Here is a 22,516-nt window from a genome sequence, read left to right as displayed (position 1 = left end):
CAGCTTGCAAGAGTTGGTTGCTTCTCTCTTCTGACGTGTGGTTCCTGAGGATCAATGCAGGTTTTTAGGCTTGAGCAAATTGCCTTTACCCACTGAGCCATCTCTCCATCCCAGACCTCTCATTTCTTGAAGGTAGCTGATACTTCATGCCTGTATGAAATTCTAGTCTGGCGTTAGTGTGTTGATTTCATAACAGATGCCATTAATGACATCTTGTTACTAACACTAAGGGGCTGCTCAGGTAAAGAAAGCCCAGTCAAGAGAAAGGAAGCAGGCTAGCTAACCACATGCTTCATGCTTTAATAAGTCTGTCTGAAAAGAGGTCCGTTCAGTGGAATCCCTGTTAGAATAAGAGGCACATACATCTGAACCCATGTTCTAGACCACCTGAGAGTCTTTAATCACAGAATTAACAACAGAGGTAACAGGAGTTAAGACAGTGAACATATTTTAAGAAACCTAACCAGAGATGCTCAAACACAAGCCCACATAGTTCCATCTAGGAATACATCAGGATCAGCCCAGCCATCTACACAGACTTGAACCCCACCCCCAGGCAATTAAGGACTTTAAATATCAAACTAAGAACAATTCCTCATGCACGGTCTGTATCTGCTCCTTGGTACTTCATGCTCTGAGCAATTGAAAGCCTACCCCGTAGAAGGGAATTACATGAGCGCAGAATAAGCAAGTCGATTTGAAGAGACCTCAGAGGGCAGAGCGTTATAATTGGAAGTGAGCCTGCCATGGATAAAATCACTGCTGTCAGTCTGATGGGAAAACTCCCCTTAGGTGTATGTCAGACCTGTCAGTTGCCGTCCTCAAAGCTGCCACTGTTCCGGCGGGAGTGGAGGTGCATGGGGCTCATGGGATCAGACACGTAGCCTGCATCAGAAAAGAAGTTCAGTTGTTACTTATTGACCTTCCAGCACATCTCCCTGCTTTTGTAACCAGCGGAATCCAGTGCTGCACACAGCTACCAGACTGTCCTTCCAGATCCCTGGGAATGAAGGCTGGATCAGAGTCCTTGGGGATGCTAAGATTTAAAATGGAAGCATGGAGTTGATGCCAGATGGATACCCATGACTCATGTCTGCTTTGAACATGCTGGTTGGTGGTTAGTATGCTGGGTTTACAGGAAAGCAGGACACGTTTCTAGAAGGAAGGTGCCGTGATGGCTAAGAACGAGTTTCATGCCAGGCAGACGCATTATGGCTCCAATGTTTGCTGTCTTTGGGACATCTGTCAGCTTAAATTTTTCTTCGTCTTAGTAGATGGGAGAATAGTTAGTGCCTATTACAAAGCCGTCATGTGCCTGACACAAGTGGCAGGCAACACCAGGGGCTGAAGGAAAGGATGGGCTGAGAGGGAAGGTAGAGATGGTGCTTATGGGAAAAGGATAGCAGCCTGGAGAAGGTTGCCTCATTGTTTCCCTAGCTGCTTAATTTTAAGTGCCTGTTAAGTCCTTAGGTCTGAATATCAGTGGTACTTGGTACAACAGCCCGGGGATCTCCACGAATGGACCTCTTAGTTCTAGAGTAAGGCAGGGAGTGAGAGCAGGGAGCCGCTCTCTCTCCGCTCTGGTACAGAAACACACACGGGTTTAAAAAAAATTTTTGGGTGGATTATCAGTAGTTGCTGCCTGTTTAGTCCCCATTGAAAGTTCAATTATCTGAGCCAACACAGACATTGGTGTTACCTTTAAGCCATGTAGCCACATGCAGGAATTTTGGACATACTCACTTTCAAAAGAAAAAAAAAATCTGTCAAACTCTCTTAGATAGCATGCCATCAGAAACCCTCCTGCATGGAGACACTGCTGAGCATGGGCTTGGATTATTTCCTCTGTCAGGATTGGACCAGGTCAGCACTGAGGGCCAATGTGTGTACACATGCCTGTAAGTGCATGTGAGTGAGTCTGCTCATGTGTATGTGTGTATGTGCACCCATGTGCATATGCATACATGTTTATATGCATGTGTGTGTATGTATTGAACATGTGCACGTGTGTGTGTACATAGACATGTTTGTATGCATGTGTATGCATGTGTCGAACATGTGCACATGTGTTGTACGTGCACGTGTGTGTATGTGCATGTTGTACCTGCAAGTGTGTGAACGCCTATGTGCCTGAATGTGTGCATTGCAAGGTATATTATATGTGAGCAAGCTGACCCACATCACTAAAACTTTTTTGTTTTGTTTTTCATTTTATTGGATATTTTATTTATTTACATTTCAAATGTTATCCCCTTTCTCTGTTTACCATCTGCAAATATTCTATTCCATACTCCTCCCCCTGTTCCTATGAGGGTGCTCCCCCACCCACCCACACACTCCTGCCTCACCACTCTAGCATTCTCCTACACTGGGGAATCCTACTGTGGAGACAGGACCAAAGGCCTCCCCTCCCATTGATGCCAGATAAGGCCATCCTCTGCTACATATGCATCTGGAGCCATTGGTCCCTCCATGTGTACTCTTTGGTTGGTGGTTTAGTCTCTGAGAACTCTGGGGGGGGGGTCTGGTTGCTTTATATTGTTGTTTTCCTATGGGGTTGCAACCTCCTTCACCTTCTTCAGTCTTTCCCCTAACTCTTCCATTGTGGTCCCTATGCTCAGTCCAATGGTTGGCTGTGAGCATCCATATCTGTATTGGTCAGGCTCTATCAGAGCCTCTCAGGAGACAGCTATACCAGGCTCCTGTCAGCAAGTACTTCTTGGCATCCACAATAGTGTCTGGGTTTGGTGTCTGCAGATGGGATGGATCTGCCCCAGGTGGGGCAGTCTCTGTATGGCCTTTCCTTCAGTCTCTGTTCCATTCTTTGTCTCTGTATTTCCTTTAGACAGGAGCAATTCCGGGTTAAAAATTTTTGAGATGGGTGGGTGGCCCCATCCCTCAATCGTGGGCAGTGCCTAAACTCTGGATATGATCTCTACAGGTTTTCTCTCCCCTTTGCTGGATATTTCAGCTAATCTAATCCCGGTTGGGTCCTGGGAGCTTCTTGATTTCCTGGCTTTTGGAACTTTCTGGTGGCTCCCTCAGTTTCCCATGCCCCATTGCTTCATACCTCTGTTGAATTTCCTGACCGTTCTCCACCCCATGTCTTCCCATACAGGGTCCTGCCCCCTTTTCCCCTCCCCCTCCTCTCTTCCTCCAAAGTTCCTCCTACCCTCTACGTCCCATGATTATTTTGTTCCCCCTTCTAAGTAGGACTGAAGCATCCATTCTTTGGTCTTCCTTCTTTTTGAGCTTTATATGGTCTGTGAATTGTATCGTGGCTATTCAAGCTTTTTGCCTAATATCCACTTATCAGCGAGTGTATACCATGTGTGTTCTTTTGTGACTGGGTTACTTCACTGAACTGGTGGTCACTAAAGCAGAATCAGTACTGTAGTGTAAAAACATTTCTTTTGCCAGATGAACTGCAGTGTCACTCTGGACTTCAACAGGGCTTTACTAAGCGCGCCGTGGATACATGGTTTCACTTCTTACTGCACTGACTCCAGTGAAAACCCGACAGTTAGTATGGCTCCCACAGGGGGTAGTGGATGTCACTCATCCTTCAGGGATGAGTGACCAAGTCAGCAGGTCCCTGAGGTGAGTGTTTCACACCGATGTCCCTTTGCCAGGTTCAAGGCAGACACATAAGGCTTGGATCCTTAGTAAGCTGAAGATCAGCTCAGCTAGAATTTGACTGCGGAGTCCAGGAAGAGACTGAATACATCTCTGTGTTTTACCACTTACGGGGAGCAGTCTGGAGTTAAGTGTGAGGAGCTCTATGTTCAGTTTTACCTCCATACTCTACTTCTGCCGATTGAACAAACAGATCAACCTATGGATCCTGGCTCAGAGAGAAGCATGGGAAAGGGCTCAAACAGTGCAAACAAAGGAGTTCAGCAGGGCAGTGTCCGCTGGGCAGGGAACGTCCATGGTGGTTGGTTTGCTTAGTTAGGGTTCCTACTGTGGTGATAAAACAGCATGACCGAAAACAAGTCAAGGAGGTGAGGGTTGATTTGGCTTACACTTCCAAATCACTGTTAATCATCAAAGGAAGTCAGGACAGGAACTAAAACACGGCAGTGACATAGAGGCAAGAGCTGATGCAGAGGGCATAGAGGGGTGCTGCTTACTGGCTTGCTCAGTCTGTGTTTTTATAGCACCTAGGACCATTAGCCCAGGAATGGCAACACTGACAGTGGGCTGGGCCCGTCCCCATTAATCATTAATTAAGAAAATGCCTACAGCCTGATCTTATGGAGGTATTTTCTCAATTGAGGGTCTCTCCTCTCCAATGACTCTAGCTTACTTCAAGTTGACATAAAACTAGCCAGCACAGCAAACATGAACTCACGGTAGCTATGGTAACCCACACAGGGCCTGCGTGAGGTCAAGGCAGTCAATATTTCGGAATGGATGGGAGACAGGTATGTAACTCTCTACTCTGAGCTGAGGACAATTGGCAGTTGGTAAGTCCTGGTAGGTTGGCCATGCTCCTCCAATGGATGGCCCTGTATCCCTTCACATATGGTCTACACTAAAGGGGTTCGTGATGTTACTAATAAAAGATCTGAAGTCAGCAGCAGGGTGTGTACAGGGGAAGCAAGAATCTGCATAGGGAGAGTGGGGATAAATATGATCCCAATACATTGTAAATGCCCTTGAAATTCTCATTAAAAATCACCTAAAAGAAGAAAGTTCACAAGGTTGCTATTGTAGGGAATGCAAGTAAAGCCAGTCTGGGAAATGGAAGATTTCTGTGAGTTTGAGGCTAATACATAGAGAAATACTGCCTGAAACAAGAAAACTGAAAAAATACAATCAAAATAGAAAAGAAAGAAAAGGGTAATGTCAGGTGTGCAAACAGCTATTTTTAGGAGGAAGTAAAAATATAAGAAAATATATATTCTTTTTTATAAGAATTCTCACTCCATCCAAACACCCTAATGCATTCACCTGGGCCTGGTACAGAGATGTTGAGGAAAAGCAGACATTTACATTATTACTATAGTATTATTCTGCTTCATTTTGGGGGAATTCTCTGAGCATGGCCAACCTACCAGGACTCACCAACTGCCAACAGTCCTCAGCTCAGAGTAGGGACATGTACCTGTCTTACATCCATTCTGAAATATTGGCTGGCTCTCTGGGCCTTTAAGAAGAAATCTTCAGGAGGATGGAGAGATGCCTAGCAGGTAAGAGAGCTGGCTACTCTTGCAGGTGACCCAGGTTCAGTTCCCAGTGCCCACACAGTGGTTTACAACATCTGAAACTCCAGTTCCAGGGGATCTGATGCCCTGTTCTGATCTTCATGGCACCAACTTGCATGTAGTACATAGACATGCATGCAAACAAGGCACACATAAAATAAAATAAATTTGGTGAAAAAAAACTTGTTAAAACTTGTTAAAAGTTTTTTTTTTTTTTAATTATCTTTGGGGTAAAGAGCAGCTTCACGTTGAACCCATCACGGAAAGCTTTCCTACCAGTCCCAGGGCACACAGGCTTCCCTGTATGCTGCTGTGAAGCACTGAAAAAACATAGTATTATCTATTGAAAGAAGGATCCTGGACTTACCAACTACTCTGCAAAGCTAGTGGCAGGAACCGGTCTGCATGCTAACACACACTAGGAGAACAGAACCCTTTCCTCTAAGTTTCTCAAGATGGCCAGTGCTCACTGTCTTACATCTAATCAGGGGTAAACACCCTTTGTTTCTTCAAGGTTTTCCATGGTTATGGACAAAGAGCATGGGTCCTGTAATGTAGGTGCTCTATGGTGTAGAGCCACTGAAATCAGAGAAGGCAGTTCCATCTTTCCTGAAACATAGCTCTAGAAACAAATCTGCTGCTGCGTTTAACTGATGTGTTCAGTCTTCCATGCATTAAAACGAAGTGGCCACGAAACAGTGCATCATTGGACTAATATTTAAGCTAATATAGATCCTCTCAGACTTAAAGGCTAATAAAGGACATCATGGCCCTACCCTTAGATGGTGGTATTTAAGGTTAGATGATATGATATTTCTAGGAGGAAATGTTAACTATGTCATATTTATCTACAGGAATTCCCAATTTATCCAAACATCCTAATGCAGTTGATGTTAAAGGCTTCTGTGTTTCCCTTGGTTTCCAGGGGCCAGAATCAAATTTTAATTATTTCAAAGAGCTGTGTTAATTTGCCGTGGAGCATTCCTGTGAGGCTGGCCCAGGCTGCTCTCCTGTGCCTCCCTGCCAGCTGTTTGAAGGGGTGGAGGGATGGGTTGCTTTAAACTCTGTTGTGCTCAGCTCATGTGAATAACCCTCCCAAGGGCATGCAACTGTGAGAACTTCCTGGTAAAGGACTTACAGTGCCAGGAGGGCCAGAGATTATTACACAAAGACCTTGTATCTTCTTAGGACTTCATGAAACACAGATTTGCACTCACTTACAGTCTCTCCAAACAGTGTACACTCCCATGCAGACGTACGCTCATGTACATTCTGTGCATTCTGCTTATACACACATGCATGTACCCTTGAACTCACATTCACATGCAATACTTTCACTTGTGCATCCTTACACACACGCATACACATTCTCTCACACATACATCATGTACACTCACATTCACACAGAGTCTGACACACTTTATTAAGCTTGAATATAACTGTAGAGTTATAAAGACTTCAAGATCAGAGTTAGAGTCTACATAACATTTTAAAATTACCTATCATTTCTGGTTATTATCAAATACAAAAATGTCTCCCTCACTACCAACACGAGTGAGCACCACCCTCCCAGGAGTGATTTCCTTGATGTCTGTTACTTACCATATTTGTCAACAGCTGAATACTGGGCACCTCTGTTCATTTCCTCCAAAGACAGGCCTGGATTAGTGTGTGTCCCAACACTAGAAAACAAATGAGACACAGCTTTATATGGGGTGCTGGGCTCATGAAATGTCATAAAACATAAAATTCAGTCACCCAGCATAGATCCCAAGAAATGTCAACGAGAGGTCAACGAGATTCGGCTTTATAACATCTTGTTTAGGATGAGCTCAGAACTGTTGGGCTGAGTTAGAACTAAGTGCAGAGTCTTGTTCTCTTCCTCATTGGCTATGGTTGCCAGCGTGTAACCTGGGGATACACTCTACCTGAGGCTCAGTTTTTATATTTGTACAATAAGAGATGACCCCAACATTTTCAGCATGTTTTTTTTTAGTGGTTGGATATAAACAAAAAGTATGGAGCCTAGATGTGACACATATTTAAATCTTGACTTAAAGGCAGCTGAGAACATTAATGTCTTAGTAGGTCTACATAAACGTGACATACTCTGGACACTCTATGGAATGGGACCTCCACAGGGCTGAGATAGTAAGTGGGGACACTTGCATCCGGTAGTTTAATTAATTCTGCATCAGTGCAGCACCACCATCTTAATTCACAGTCAGACAACAGAATGCCAGGAAAGGGCCTCCAGAGGCTGGGCATGTGATTCATCTAGAACTCTACTTCCCACAGCCTGCACATATCTGTTTCTCAGGTATGCATTTCCCTGGTCCTCCTCTTTCCCCCAATTTCTACTTGGGTTTGTTTAAGAGGTGACTTCCTTCCCAGTTACTGATCTCACAACTGGATTGTACAGACAACCCCGCCCCCTATCCCCAACTTATCACCTCTGCCAGCCCTTGCACATACCACACAGCTGCAATCTCAGAAGAGCTGCTCTGAGGAGCCCAGAACCACCCTTCCCTAGCCCTGATCCCCAGCCACCTCCTTGGCTTTGGTCCCTGACACCAATGTCAGCCAGAGTCTGGAATATCTTCCACAGTCTGCGCTGCAGTCAAGGCTTCTTCAGCTTGGCTCCAAACACTGCCAGCTCGACCCATCTCGAGTCTATTAAGGGAATCTCTTTGCTCAGGACTTAGGCAGTTCTTCTCCTAATTGGTCTCTTGGCTTTCACCCCTGTCACAGAGCGATACGTTCTTCTCATATTTTCCATGGTGTTCATTTCAAAATATAAAGCAGGTTAAGACATCTGCCTGCTTAAACCTCCCAGTGGGTTCCTAGTTCATCTGGGACACAGTGAAAATGCTCTGCTGCCTTCAGCAGATTCTGCCTCCTCTCCAACATATTCTGCTGCTCTCCATAGAAGCCTCTGACCTTCAAGCCCTTCTTGCTCCAACTTGGAGCCTCCACATTGCTGACTTGCCCTCCAGCACTCCTTCCATAGGACCCAGATCCTTATTTGCAGAACATCTGCCTTGCCTTCCCCCATGGCAGGCTCCTCTGTCACGAAAACTTCATTTCATTCGCTGCTTTCTCAGCCTCTTCTCCTCTGATGGCTATTGCAAAGTAGCCTGTCTTCTGGTGTGGTCATTCCATTTCATGATGGCATCATTTATTTTGGAACTTGTTTGCTATCTGCTTATGTATACACTGACAATTCTATCTTAATGTACAATAAATAATTAATAAATATTTAAATAATATTAAACAATAAATAAATAAATAAATAAATAAATACATAAATACATAAATAAATAAATACAATAAATAATTTCTTATTCCCTGCCATTCCCTCAACTCTCAGAGTCACCTTGGCACATAGAAGGAACCCAGCCAATAGTGTTGAAGAATTGAATAAATGATTGAATTCTTAAATGATGCGTGCCACTCAATCCTTACTCCACTCGGCACATCTGTAGCAAAATCCTTAGCTCAGCCTGCTCCCACTTGCCCTGGGTCCCACAGGTCAGAGGCTGAGCATTCCACGCATCTGTATTTGCTTTCTTTGAGTCTTAGAGTCTACTGTTCTTCACAAGGCCCCCTGGCACCACATCAACACAAGTTTGGCCATAGTAACTGACATTAGATTTTTGAAACAGTCCCAAGAATTCTGTTCCTCATGACTGTGGCTAAACTGCTCGCCCTGCTTGCATGTGTATTTGGCGTCTCATTTGCCCCTGAGAGGAAGCAGGGTGTGTTATGGCTGAGAGTGGGCATTCTATATGTTTAGACTAGGGATGGGCATTCTATATGTTATGCCTAGGAGTGAACATTCTATATGTTATAGCAGGGAATGGACATTCTACATATTGTGGCTAGGGATGGACATTCAATATGTATGGTTAGAGATGGGCATTCTTTGTTACGACTAGGAGTGGACATTCTATATGCTATGGTAAGGGATGAGCATTCTATATCCTATAGTTTAGTATGAGACTTCTGTATGTAATGGCTAGGAGTGAGCATTCTATATGTTATAGCTAGGAGAGGGCATTCTATATGTTATGCCTAGGGATGGGAATTCTAAGCTGGACTGCTAGAGTAGCATTATGTGTCTTTTGCTGGTTACTCTGTGACAATAACTGTCTTATGACTAGGTCATGCATCTGCAAAGCGGGAGGCAGAGAAGGCTTGAATTAGGGGGTTTACTGTGAGAATTAAAAGCTCTTCCGTGCTAGAGTTTAGGAAATAGTCAGTAAAAATTGCTTGTGGTTGGTATCCTTCCAGGTCAGTCTGCCCTGTGAAGACCCCTGGAGATGGCCTCTGCCTCTCCCACACCTTCAGTACTCCACGCTGTAATCACAGTGCTGCTGTGATTCTGCTCTGATGTAAAATTGCCTGTATTTGTATACTATTGAACTCAGCTACATAGAATGGGACCAAGATCCTGTTCAATATTGTTGGACTCTCAGTGGCTTCTTCAGATTTTACCATCAAAATGAAATCAAGTGTTAAATAAAATCAAGTGCTTCAAAGTCGTAGCTTTAGAGAAGTCAGAGTTCTGAAAGCTAGCATCAGCTCATACGTAACTGCCTTAAAAATAACAGCATCGCTAGGTTCCTTTTCCTTAAGCTGCAAAGAAGGTTTCTCGGAGGAAGGGAATGATTGAAGAGAGAATTCTATTGATTCAAAGTATGACAGAGTCACCTCAATCAACAGTAAACAGTAAACAGCACACAATTCTGGCTACAGACTGTTGATTTACTTTCTAAATTTTAATTTCTTGTTTCAGTATGTGAATGTGGTCTTGTTGAGACTGTAGCACCATTTAAGCAACGGGCTTTGTGCAGTAGTCTTGGCAACAAGACAGTAATGGGGAATAAATACTTTATCACCAAATGGCTATCTGATTTCCTGTGAATAAAAGCCTATCTCCAGGATGCCCTGGGTGTTCAGTGTCTGAATGCAGTTCATGCCAGGGAACTTAACCTTCCCTAGGAGATGTCACACCCACTGGCATTGGACTCTCTTCTCAGATGACAGACAGATGGAAGCCAATCATACTCAGGCCAAACAAAAGAAGAAACTAGACCCTGATCAACGAAGCTAGCTCTTCACACCCATGCACCCTCGACCTTCAGCAAGGTTTCACAGGCTTTCAGTTTAATTTGGGTATCAGGACTTGGCTGAGGTAGTGACTACAAAAACATGGCCGGTCCAGCGATGCAGCGACCACAAAGCCAATGCCTGTGTCTGTGAGCTCATCGCAGGTAAGGCACACCCTGGCTTCTGCGAGTTCCATTGGCTTCTGTTTCTATTTTGTTTGTATTCTGAGCTCAGGTAGCCTGTGCTGGGCTCTGACTCACTGAGCATAACTTTGAATCTAGACCCTCTGTTTCCACTTTGCAAGTGTCTGAATGATGGACATTACTCAATCATTATGGAAACTAGGAAGCCTTCTTATTCTAAAAGAATGACTGTGTGTTTATGTGTGTGTGTGTGTGTACGTGTATGTATGGGTATGCATATGGGTACATGTATATGTATGGGTATATATATATACATATATATATGTATGTATGGGTATATATATGAGTATATATATATGTATATATATATGAGTATATGTATATGTCTGAGTATGGGTAAGGGTAAGCATATGGCTATATGGGTACGTAGATGCATATATGTATGTATGGGTATAGGTATATGTTTATGTATGGATGTGGGTATGTGATGGGTATGTATATGTATGGGTATATGTTTATGTAAGTGTATGTGTATGGGTGTGTATGTGACAAGGAAATCCTATATGCATATTTTGTGAGTGTAAGGTAAATTTTTCTTTTGTAAGATAAGAACAAGATGGTTTTATAGCTGTTTTGTATGAACTTATACAATACATGATAGTACTGAACAGCTTTTCACTTTGAACTAAACAGTCCCCATGGATTCTGCAGCTTGCACAGGCACAGCTAGTGCTGTTGGCTGAAATGAATGCAGCCATTGATGTGAAAGACAAGTACATCATACAAAAGTTATCAACTGAAAAAAATCAAGAGATACGTAAGGCCACAGAGCTATGGATCACAGAGGAGTATGTGAAGATAGAGGACTTCCTGGCAAGTCCCCCTGCTTCTTCACCTGAGGCTGCTAGAGAACCTACTGCCTCAGCCTCTGGGTGAATGGACATTGTCCTAAGCAATGTTTTAGAGAGACAGGACAGAGTTTCTATACCCCATTTGAAACTACTTACATTACTAGAGGCCATCAAAGTTGAGTAAGAGCTGGAATTTACATAGCTCTGCTTTGTGGTTAGGATTGAGTAGGGGGAGGCCATCAGGATGGAACACACTTCAGCTTCTAGCAGATGCTAGGCAGAATCTCATTCCTGCTTGGCCAGTGGAAAGGGGTCAAAGGACATGTGGCTCGTGTCAAAGGACATGTGGCTGGACACTCAGAAGCAACAGGGTCTACATTAGCCCCTTGTGGTGACTACAGGGTTAGGCTGAGCCTTAAGCATTGTTAATAATTAAGTCAAAAGTCTGAAAACAAATTGAGCAGTTCCCAAAGGGTTATAATCACCCTCTCCAAGGATATGTGAGAGCCAAAGCTGGGGCAGCTATTGTAGTCAGGTACAAAGATGTCTCTGGAAGTCATAGAAGGCAATGTCTCTGGTTACTCTGTTCCTTGTGTTTCCAGAAGAGATTCATGGATGGCATGAACTGATAAGAACCTAGCATATTACAAAGTTGAGTGAGATGCCAACTTCCATTTAGGCAGATCTTGATCTTTCTTATCTGAGGGCTCTGATCTGACTCTCACCCAGGGATGAGTATCTTATTTACACACACACACACACACACACACACACACACACACACACACACACACACACACAATCTCTCTCTCTCCCATACACACACACGTACACACACATACTACATACATACACACTTATATACACACTCTCACATTCTATCACACACACACTATGTCTCTCTCTCCCATACACACTCACACACATATGCACACATAATACATACATACACACTTATATTCACACACTCACATTCTGTCACACACACTAACACAATACACATTCACATTTACACACAATCTCTCACGCACACACACATATGTACACATACTACATACATACATACTTATATTCACACACTAACATTCTATCACATACAGCCACACACATACACATTCTCACAGTCTCTTACACACACAATCTCTCTCTGTCATATACACTCACACACACATTATGTACATACTATATATATATACATACACACTTATATGCACACACATTCTATCACACACACTCATATACACATTCACACACTCATACACACACACACACACACACACACATACACCATACTGTTCCTGGATATACATAGAGTGTGGTATTTGTAGCCTTTTTATGGATAGTCCATTTGAGCCATGCTATCTGATTGAGAGGGTCATCTCCTTTAGTGCCTCATTTCTGAGGAAGAGTCACAATGCCACCAAGATGAAACTGAGCAGAGTGTTGCAGAAGGCATTTCACAGAAAGCCATCACTGGGGCTGATAGACTGGCTGTGTAAGGCTGGCTCTGGGGAAGTCAGAAAGGCTTCACCAAGGGTTGTATAGGTCATTTTGTGAGTATTCATGCTACAGTGCTTGAGAGGTGAGTGTGTGTGTGTGGGGAGTCTCCTAAAACCAACAGTGACAGTCTTTATCCGAAAAGATGTTTCTTAAGCAATGTCCAAGAAAAAATAAGGAAAATATTGTCTGAACAGACTGGGAATCTCTCCTGCCATCTCCCTGGATTTGGAGCATGAGCCGGTGTCATGGTAAGTGTCACAGTGTCACAGTGAGTCCAAATGGTCCCATTTAGAGCCTCCAAATCAGATAGAGCTGTTGTTTCCAGACCACGGCCTGCCAATTGCTTTCTGGTTTGGAAAATGAATCACAGGTTCGGCTCCGGGCTCTTTTGGATTCCCCAAATATTTCTTAGAGCCCTAAGTGCTTCTGTCTGTGTGACATTCCAAATAGGCCCCCAAAAGAAACCCTTCTGTCTTCATTACCTTCTTTCTTGGGTGACACCTGCAGCATTGGGACTGTGGTTTAATGAGTTATGGTTAATGTATACTGTTGTCCATGACTTTAATGTAAGAATGGAATAAAAGCCGCAGAACACTTAAGTCCAACCACAGAGATATAATGATGACAGCAATTGCCTATGCTTACTGAGGTCTGCAGACTGCACACACTTTTTGTTGCTTAGTGTGTAACATTTTGCTAAAAGCCCCCATGACATCAGAGAAAGTACAGACTTTATCTCTACACTGTGGTGATAGGGAGTCCAACTCATAGTGTTCAGATGCTGGGCACCAACATTCAGGGTTGGCAAGAGGCTGAAGGAGAGCTCAAACAAAATGCCTTCTAATCTTCAAACCCAACTTTTCTCAGTAAACTACAGTCTGTTTAACTGCATCATATACCACACTATTTAATCATTTGGGAACTCACTGAAATATGGTGCGTAAAAATGAACACTAAATTCCTCATTATAAACATCCTTGGTTCTCACAGGATCATCTTCCTCATGTCTTACTTTGCTTGACTTTCTGAACACTGTTCCTTTTTAATGGCCACACTTGTGTGACTGTCTCCCTGCAGAGATGTTAAAAATAAGGTATGCCCATACATATTCATTTATATACAAAACACATATACATACATACACACATGCACACATACATAGACATACATACAAACATGCACACACCACATACATTCACATAAATACACACATATACACCTAAACACACACACACACACACACACACATCTTTTAAAATTCAGCATTATGATCGACTCCCCACTGCTTTGGGCAATGTTGTAAGCTGCATACATGGATTCATCTTCCTGTAAACAGCCCTAGCTAGCTACATTGAGCAACAAGAAAAATCATTAGGTGACTGGTGTGATTAAACACTCTGGGCAAAATATTCTTCCATTGTAATTGGTCCAATTAGCTTTTATGAGCTAACAATGTCCTCGGGCTACCTGAATTCTGGAAGAATTAGAAATTTGGACTTCAAATAAGACAATGCCATCCAGGGCCTTGCAGCTTTGCAAATGTTGTTTTGTGGTTTATTGGATCTTTTTGCCATCTGTCAAAACCATGCTCCTATGTAAGGCTATTAGTATAAACATCCTGGCCAGGCAGACCCTTGTGTGCTTCTCCAAGGGGAATATATCCATGTAGGGAGACATTTCTTTCATTGAAAATGAAGCCCACATAGATAAATTCTATCAGAATTTTAGTTGGTTGACACCCATCTAAAGAACTGAGTCAAGGAAAAGGCAGAGAAACTGCAGCTGAAATGCTAATAAAGGTGTTTGTACTGCAACATCAGTGCTGGCCATGGAAAAGGCTGAGTGGGTTGGCTGGACCTTTTGGCCTTTAGCTGGAAACAAATTGTTCTATTTAAAGTGGATCTACCGTGAGGGATAAACGCCTTGCTCTGCTCCGTGGCGTCTTTCCTGCAGCTCATATTTTCTCTCTCGCACAAAGGGAAAGGCAGCGTTTCTATCAGAATCACAAGCACCTCGGCCTCACTTGGAAACAGTCTAATTATACTTTTATGGGTTAATTTATCTACTAAAATCACATTGTTTATTATCCAAGACTTTATCCTGGCTGTTTGCACAGCATTGTTTTGTATTTGTCAATATACAAATTCTGCGCTTAAGAATGTCCCAAATTAAAACAAATTTATTGCTGCCATTATATAGAACGGGCAATAGCTGAAATCTTTACGGAGCCGATGATCAGTGCAAAATCTCTCTTGCAGGAAAATCAGACCCATCAATTTTCTTTCAGTGGCAGATCACCCCAGCCTATGAAATCCCAGAAAGGCTTGGCAAGCAACCAGGTCAGGGCTCTGCTTGAGCCGGTAGGCAAATGTCCAAGGCCCCACTCAGCTCCCCCGTTTTAAAAGGAAAAAGTAATTAGCCAACGATTTATGACTAAGGAAAGTGCTGCTTAAGGTATGTACTAAAACCTTGACAGCCAGTGAATCACTAGTGTGCTCAACAGCGATGCCCCCCCAAACCACTCAGTTTATCTCAAAATTTTAGCAGGTATGACTGAGTTAGAGCTGCAAAGCACCACATAAGCAGGGCAGGCCATAACTGCTGAAGTGAGGAATATTCTTGAAAGGATAACTTCTTTGAAGGCAAACGCTTCCAAGCCCACCTCCTGCACTCACTGTTATTTCAAAAAAGAAAAGGAAAAATTATATTTTATACCTCAGAGGCCTCAGCAAGCACAGAAATCGAAAGCCACCCCCACCCCTGCCCCATTTTTCTAGGACTTATTTTCCAAGAAGCAACGTGGGATCTTGAGATGTGAAGTGAGCTCTTCAGACCTTTCCAGATTCAGATATCAATATTATAGAGGAGTCAGGAATCTGACCCAGGATGCCCCACTCCTCGCTGTCTGTGGTAGGTTGGAGTCTTAAGTACAAAGGGGAAACTGACATTGTTGAATGTCAACTGGTTACATGTCACTGCCAGATGCCTTACAGACAGCATTAACGTGACCTAGCGAGTCCCTTGACATGCGAAGAAACTGAGGCTGGGAAGGAGTAAGTCATGCTTTAGTTACATAGTATTAATTCACACTCAACCAAGTAGCAGCTAAATCACTTGCTACTTCTGCTTCATAAACTATTGGCTCTAGAAGCCAGTGTACTCCCAGCCACACACACCCATGGCTAATACCCAGCAAAGCACAATGGCAGGGCTTGGGCTACATCCTAAAGACACAGACATGAATGTGTTACATGTGGACTCTAACAGCTGGGGAAGGGAAATGCAGGTGTACCCTGAAGTGCGCTCTTCCTACCAAAATGGAAAGGGCAGAGAGAGTTCTGGGTCAGGGAGCACAGGGTCATCTGGGTCATCTGAGGATAGGGCATGGTAGGAATGTATGGAAAGACCTAGGTGTTCTGTTTGTTCTGTTTACCGGGGATACTTAGTGTCTGCAATCTCAAGGATAAGGAGAGGCTGCAGCAACAGTTTAGTGATTTTTTTTCCTTTCCTGAACAATGTAACAGTAAGGTGGCAATCAGATAGTTCATCAACAACCAAGAATTAAGTTTTAGGAATTGGCTCCCAAACTGTCTGTAGAATGCAGTCTCAGCCCTCATTCAGGTTTTGCTGCTTATCTTGTTAATAGTCCCTATCTCAAGAGAATCTGACTTGATTTATATGTTACATTTAGTAGTTGTTTTTCTTTGATTGCTCTGGCTCCAGAACAATTTCTAAGTCTCAGCCCTGAAATCTGTCATTTCTCTAAGCCCTTGTTTCTTTCCCGTGGTAGAATTTATAAGGCCAGGTCCTGGTGTTGGCTCCACATGAGTGAAGCAACAGGTTTCCAGCCCTCTCTCCTTAGTAGGCAGTTCTAGCAGACAGTGTGAAGGAACACGCATGTGAAGATATTTGGAATGTGTCCTTCCCACGGTCATAGTGGGCATCTCCATTTCCACTTGCATCTCACATCCCACCATTCCAGTTCTCTTCTTTTCCACATTTATCCTTTCATTCTCAGAACCAGGCTGCCAACAGCATCTGTGCATTTGGTCGTCTGGTCGATGCTGCCAAGTGCACACACCCTTCTCTTCTTCTGCACACACCTGCATTGCCTCCCGCCCCCCTTGGGCTCTTATACCCCACACTCATGTAGGTGCTTTCCTTGTTTCTAGGATCTGGTGTCCCCTGGCCTGCACTAAGTGGATTCCTCCCCACTCTCCTCAGATCCCAACATGGAGCTATGCCCCGAGGCACTGCAAGGCTCTTTTCCCTGAGCTTCCATGCCAGCTCTGCCCTTACACATCCTCTTTCCCACACTCATGCTCAAACATCCCCATGTGGTACATGTGGCTGTGCAGATCTCTCCTCAGGCTATGGAGACCCACCACTGCCTGTTGTCTTGCATTCCTATCCTGATCCCCTTCTTGGGCTCTGATACCCAGTGTGTGCCCACTTCTCCCACTGCTTCTCTCATGTATGCCCTGCCCAGAGCTGGGCCCTGATTTCCATGTCAGCATTCTCTCTACAGAGTGGCTCCTTCAGCACACTTAGGCTCCAGCACCTTGGCTGAGAAGTCTCAGTGTCACGTGGGAACTCTGTCTTACGTGTGCCAGGCAGTAGCAGACACCTCTCTCACCATCCTCGAGGTCTCTTCCTTCTCTGCTAATGAGGAAGCTGACCTGGCCCAGCCCCATCAAAAGGCTCAAGAGTGGAAGTGAAGAGAAGGGGAGACAAGAGAGAGAAAAGTAACAATGATTATTATTATTATTATTATTTTAAAGTTAGTAAGTAGCCAATGCAAGGTTGTTGGTGAAAATCCCTGGTGGTTGATTGCTTTACCACTCAACAGTCATCCTGGAAGACAAGATCTCCTTAGTTGAGCCTCTGCCTACCTCTCCTCTGTACCACTCTCTTTCTGTGTCTGTATGTTCACTATTTTATCCTCTACTGCCCTGGCTTCCTGTCTGAGGGCCTCTGTGTTTCCTTTTGTCCCCATTGACTATATTTCCTTAGGGTTTTATGGTCACCCAGCATCTCATTTTGACCAATTGAGCTGGCAGTGAGCACAAGCCACCACAGCCCTACACAGAGAAAGATGATGTTTAGCGAGCCTAACTAATTTTCTAAGGAGTTATAGCGTATGAGCGATAGAACTTGAATTTGATCTCAGGGCCATATGAGCCCAAGCCTGTCAGCCATTTCTTTAGACCATGGGCGGTTGCACATATACATAAATAAAAGTCATAAAGCCAATTTTATCAATGAAAGATAAAACCAGCAAGTAGCTAAGCACGCACAGAGTCGTCCATCTCTCTCACTTCTGGATGGAGGGAAGTTGAAATCCGTCTTTGTTGGGTTTATTTCCCTGGGTTCCTTTGTGTAAGTTCTGATCTCTGCAAGAAATTCCATGTTTCTTTGTTCTTTATGACAGGCCAGTCTGAACGAGAAGGGCTTGAAACTCCCTAAACTCTTTGAACAAGAGGAACATTGATCTTCACAAATCATTTGAAACACCCTAAGGGAGGTTAAAAATTACAAGCATTGTATGTTTTTGTTTTTGTTTTAAGTGAACGTACACCAAACCACTGGGCCCTGCTGCCTTACCGCACGCTAGCAGAACTTTGCTCTTCCCTCTGTGCATTCTGTGCTGTCAGATCCTGGATAACAGAGTAGCACGGTATTGCCAGGCTCCTTGTCCTCCTGATGTTCTCTGCAGACGTGTAGGGTTGATAATCCCATCCTGTTTGATGTTCTGTGACATCTCTTTGGATCCTGGGCAACCCAGGGCTTGACATTTCCTGTTGATACACCACTGCTCCAGCCTTCTGTGTTGGTGGGAACATAACTAGGTTTGGCAAGAAGTGCTTAGTGGCTTTTGCACAGCTTGATCGTGATGGCAACTTTCATAGTGAAGCCTTGATATTTTGCACAGCAGGAAGCCTACCCCTTCAGAGCAGCAACTACACCTGCATACCTGGTGTTTGGGTCCTAGCATGGAGCTCACATGCTTACAAAATGACTTCAGGCGCACTGAGCTTCTGGTCATTTCTCCTGCCTCCTCTCTCAGCATAATTTCTGTGTGTAGGTCAAACAGGAGATTAGGATTACTGTGCCAATTCGGACTGAACTGGGTTTTCAGTTCCACCAACTCCACAGTCTATGGGGTACCTTCCCAGACATCACTGTTCTCCTCCACACCACAAGAACAATAAGATCACCTGTCTTGGTGAAAATTATACTAGAGGAGATAAATTCAAAGAGCTCAGAAGAAAGCCTGACACAGAGTGTGTTCATCAAACATCACCATAACACACCTTCCATGGGTTATAGCATAACACATACAAGGTGCTCTGTAAATATCAGCTATCTTCAGGCTGTCTTCCCAGCCACACTACCTATAATCACAAGCCACAGTCCTTTCTCTACTCTCTTACTCCTACCATTGTATCAGAATACTATGCAATTCATTAATTCATTCACTTGTCAAGATTTATCTTTTTCTGTTTCTGAGACAGTGTCATAGGCATGTCAGGCTGGATCCCAACTCCTTATGTAAATAAGGATGACCTGAACTCCGGATCTTCCTGCCCCTACCTCTCAAGGCTGGAGTTGCAGCCTTGCATTAACACGCCTAATTTATTGTGGTGCATGCCAGGCTGGGGATTCTGGTGCTGAGAATCAAATCTTGGTGCTGTGCATGACAAGCCTCACTCTACCAATGCAGCTGTACCTAGGACCCACAGAATTTATTTTAAAACTTACGTCATTCCACTCAATACTGTAATTAAATCTTTGTAGGGGGCTCAATGACTCATATATTTGATGTTACATGAGTATCCTGGAATTATAAGCCCTAGATAAGTTGTGTTATTATTATTATTATTATTATTATTATTATTATTGCTACATAGATGAATTAAGGAATAGTCATAGCCACAAAACTAAAACAAGTGGAAATCTTTTATGAGCAACATTCAGGGGCTATTTTGTTGTCATTTGCTAACACATTTTCTTGCATTATTTTTGAAAAAGAAAAGATAGGTCCAAACCCAGAAAAGCCAGTCATCTATCAGAGCAAGTTGGAGTCCTTGGAGATAAGGATCAGAAGGTCTTCTAGCAGTCAGTAATAGAGCAAGGGCCTGTCTACTCCTGAGGTCCACAGGGACTTTCTTTCCTTGTTTTGCCCAAACTAGCACAAGCAGGCAGGAACAATCACAATAGATGTAATCATCAATATGACATTACTGTCACCACTTCACAGACGCTCTGCAAATGTAAAATTTAAATGTGTATTTTAAAGATGTCTCATGTAGAGGAAATCACTAGAGGCTTGGGGGATACAAAACTACACAGTTATGTGTGGTCAAGCATGATGGTCATGATGAGGCTGCTGCCACTAAGAGCCATTTGGGCACATTTATTGGTTGAATGCAGCAGGCACACCTCATCCAGACCTTTGCAACGAACCATGGCTTGTGCAATTTCTCATGTATCCCAGAAGTCACATGCAGAACTCCTTGCCTTTGTGCATACTTAGGATTCACGAACACTTCAAATACGATCAAGTATGATGTGTGAGGCGGTTTGAAATCATAACATTGATTCCACCTAGTATTCCTTAATTTTCCCAGCAGAAATGGGGCAGGGTGTTGTATTTAAAATCATTTTTACCATGAGGGAACTGTGGCGAGGATGGATCATGCCACGTGCCTGAGATTACCTGTCTTAAGTTGAGACAGGAGGGAAACTCCAGTGTGATCCACTGTTGAGAGGCTCTATGGTTTGCTAGGCTATAGGAAGCCTTGTGAAGGGTGGTAGGGGAGGCCTGGGATCCTTGTAATCATGATTAATCTGTGTCTTCAGAGTCTAGTCTGGAAATCAGACATCTGAACCTCTGGATGTGGGTTTTCACAATCTCTGCATGGTGCAGGCTTGTATTTGATGTGTCTGAGCTTAGTCCTACCTTCCCTCTTCAGTCAGTTTCTCCCAAAGCCACGGGCTTATGCAAAATGAGCACTGTTTCAGCATCTGGGAGAATAACTTCAGTGTAGACTTGGGCCATCAATACCCCAATAGGAAGTGGATGGTGCTGATCCTATCAGGCAACTCTATGAGATGCAGCCACTCCAAGATGCATCTATACACAGTGGAGGGAGAAGTCACAAATCTCCTACTGCAGACATCCCCAGCCACCTCTCTGGAAGCGTACCTCTCAGTGTCTTTTCATGTGAGACCCGGATGTGAAAGGAAGTGGTATCTGGGGACTGGTAATCGGAGCTGTAGCATGTTCCCATAGGAACGCTAGGCCTGAGTTTCCTTCCTTTGTTTATGCAGGCTTGCAGCAGCTGCCGCCTTTGGATTCTGGCTTCTACAAGCGGAGGCAGCAGATCCAAGCACAGAACCACCCTGACTGTCTCTCTTTGAAGCTCTTGAGTCCCCAGCCATCTATTTGTGTCTGGCTCTGATTCATCATGGGCCTGAATGCTTCACCTGCTATATCAAGTTTCCAATAGAGCTTGAAACAGATTTCATAAAAAAAGGAACAAATACTGGCCAGCAAATCTCAGCGTGGGAGATTTGCAGGGAGAAGGGTAGGGAATGAGGCTGATGGTAATTATTTGCGGTCTTCGATTACTGGCGGATATTGATATACATATGTCCTTCATTTTATTTTATTTTTGTTCTATGAGGGTATCAGCCACCTGCTTGGAAGATTAACAACGGCTGGATACAGACCTAGGGCTTTGGAGGAGTTATTATTCATATCAGAAATGGCATTATGAATAGGCTAGCATGGATTTTAAAGAAATTCTTACTTATTCTCTGAGATCAAAGCACTTCACATTCAAGCAGAAAGAGCCAAAGACATAGACTCACTCAGTAGCCATCTATTCCTTCAGCAGTGCTTCTGCTCTGTTATTATAAAATTCATCATGCTTTTCTGAAATGGCCTACTCACACTGTGAGGACAGATACTGGGTCCATCCTGCTGATCCTTTGGCCTTAAAAACACTTGAATTTCAGCAATAACTTTTTAGGCAAAAGAAGGAACAGGGGAAGGGAAGAAGGGATTGTAGAGATGGTAGCACGTGGGAAACTGTGGGGATGGCTCCATTGGTAAAGGCTTGCTTTGCAATTGTGAGAGCCTGAGTTCCTTGTTCCTTGAGCAGGACAAGGCATGCTCTACATTGGTCATCCCAGCACTTGGGAGGTATAAGCAAGAGACTCTCGGTTTAGAGTAACCCTTGCCTGTATAGGAGACTTGAGAACAGCCTGGGCTACGTGAGACTAAAAATCCAGCAAAACAACATAAAACAAAATCAGAGTGAATGCGGCAAGGCTGACGGTGGGGAGAAGGTGTAGAAACAGCGCGGATAGAAATACCTGAGATGTAGAGATCTATTCATGCTTAATCATTCTTCTAGTCTCTATAACCACAAGCCTGACATTCAGCAGCTCCTTTTACCTCTCTTAGTCACAGTGCTCCAATATCCCCCAAGGTACATTTTCTTTCTGGTTCTTGTTGAACTAGCTAGGCACTGCTAGGTTAGCCATCTTTCCTCAGGACCTACACATGTTTCTGCCAGACTCATCTCCTTCATCCAGCACTGCACCTAATTCAGCTCCCGCTTGAACCTATGCCAATGAGTCAGATCTTAATGCATAGTGTTGCTTTGGTTCCTGGTTCTCAGGGAGTAGT

At 43.8% G+C, this 22,516-nt stretch overlaps 1 protein-coding gene across 1 annotated transcript in view; it reads right to left on the bottom strand.

Moving 5' to 3' along the window:
* Nucleotides 1-432: 432 nt before the first annotated feature.
* Nucleotides 433-22,516, bottom strand: part of Tnni3k (TNNI3 interacting kinase) — a 311,536-nt gene continuing 289,452 nt past the window's right edge. Inside the window, 2 exon segments of the mRNA XM_085835372.1 lie at nt 433-885; nt 6,813-6,892. Of these exon segments, the coding sequence (XP_085691498.1) occupies nt 809-885; nt 6,813-6,892 (157 nt within the window). The 3' untranslated portion in view covers nt 433-808.

This window comes from Mus caroli, unplaced genomic scaffold, assembly GCF_978045245.1.
Source record: "Mus caroli unplaced genomic scaffold, Mus_caroli_1 scaffold_3, whole genome shotgun sequence".
Taxonomy (NCBI): Eukaryota; Metazoa; Chordata; class Mammalia; order Rodentia; family Muridae; genus Mus; species Mus caroli.
This window is presented reverse-complemented; position numbering and strand designations above follow the sequence as displayed.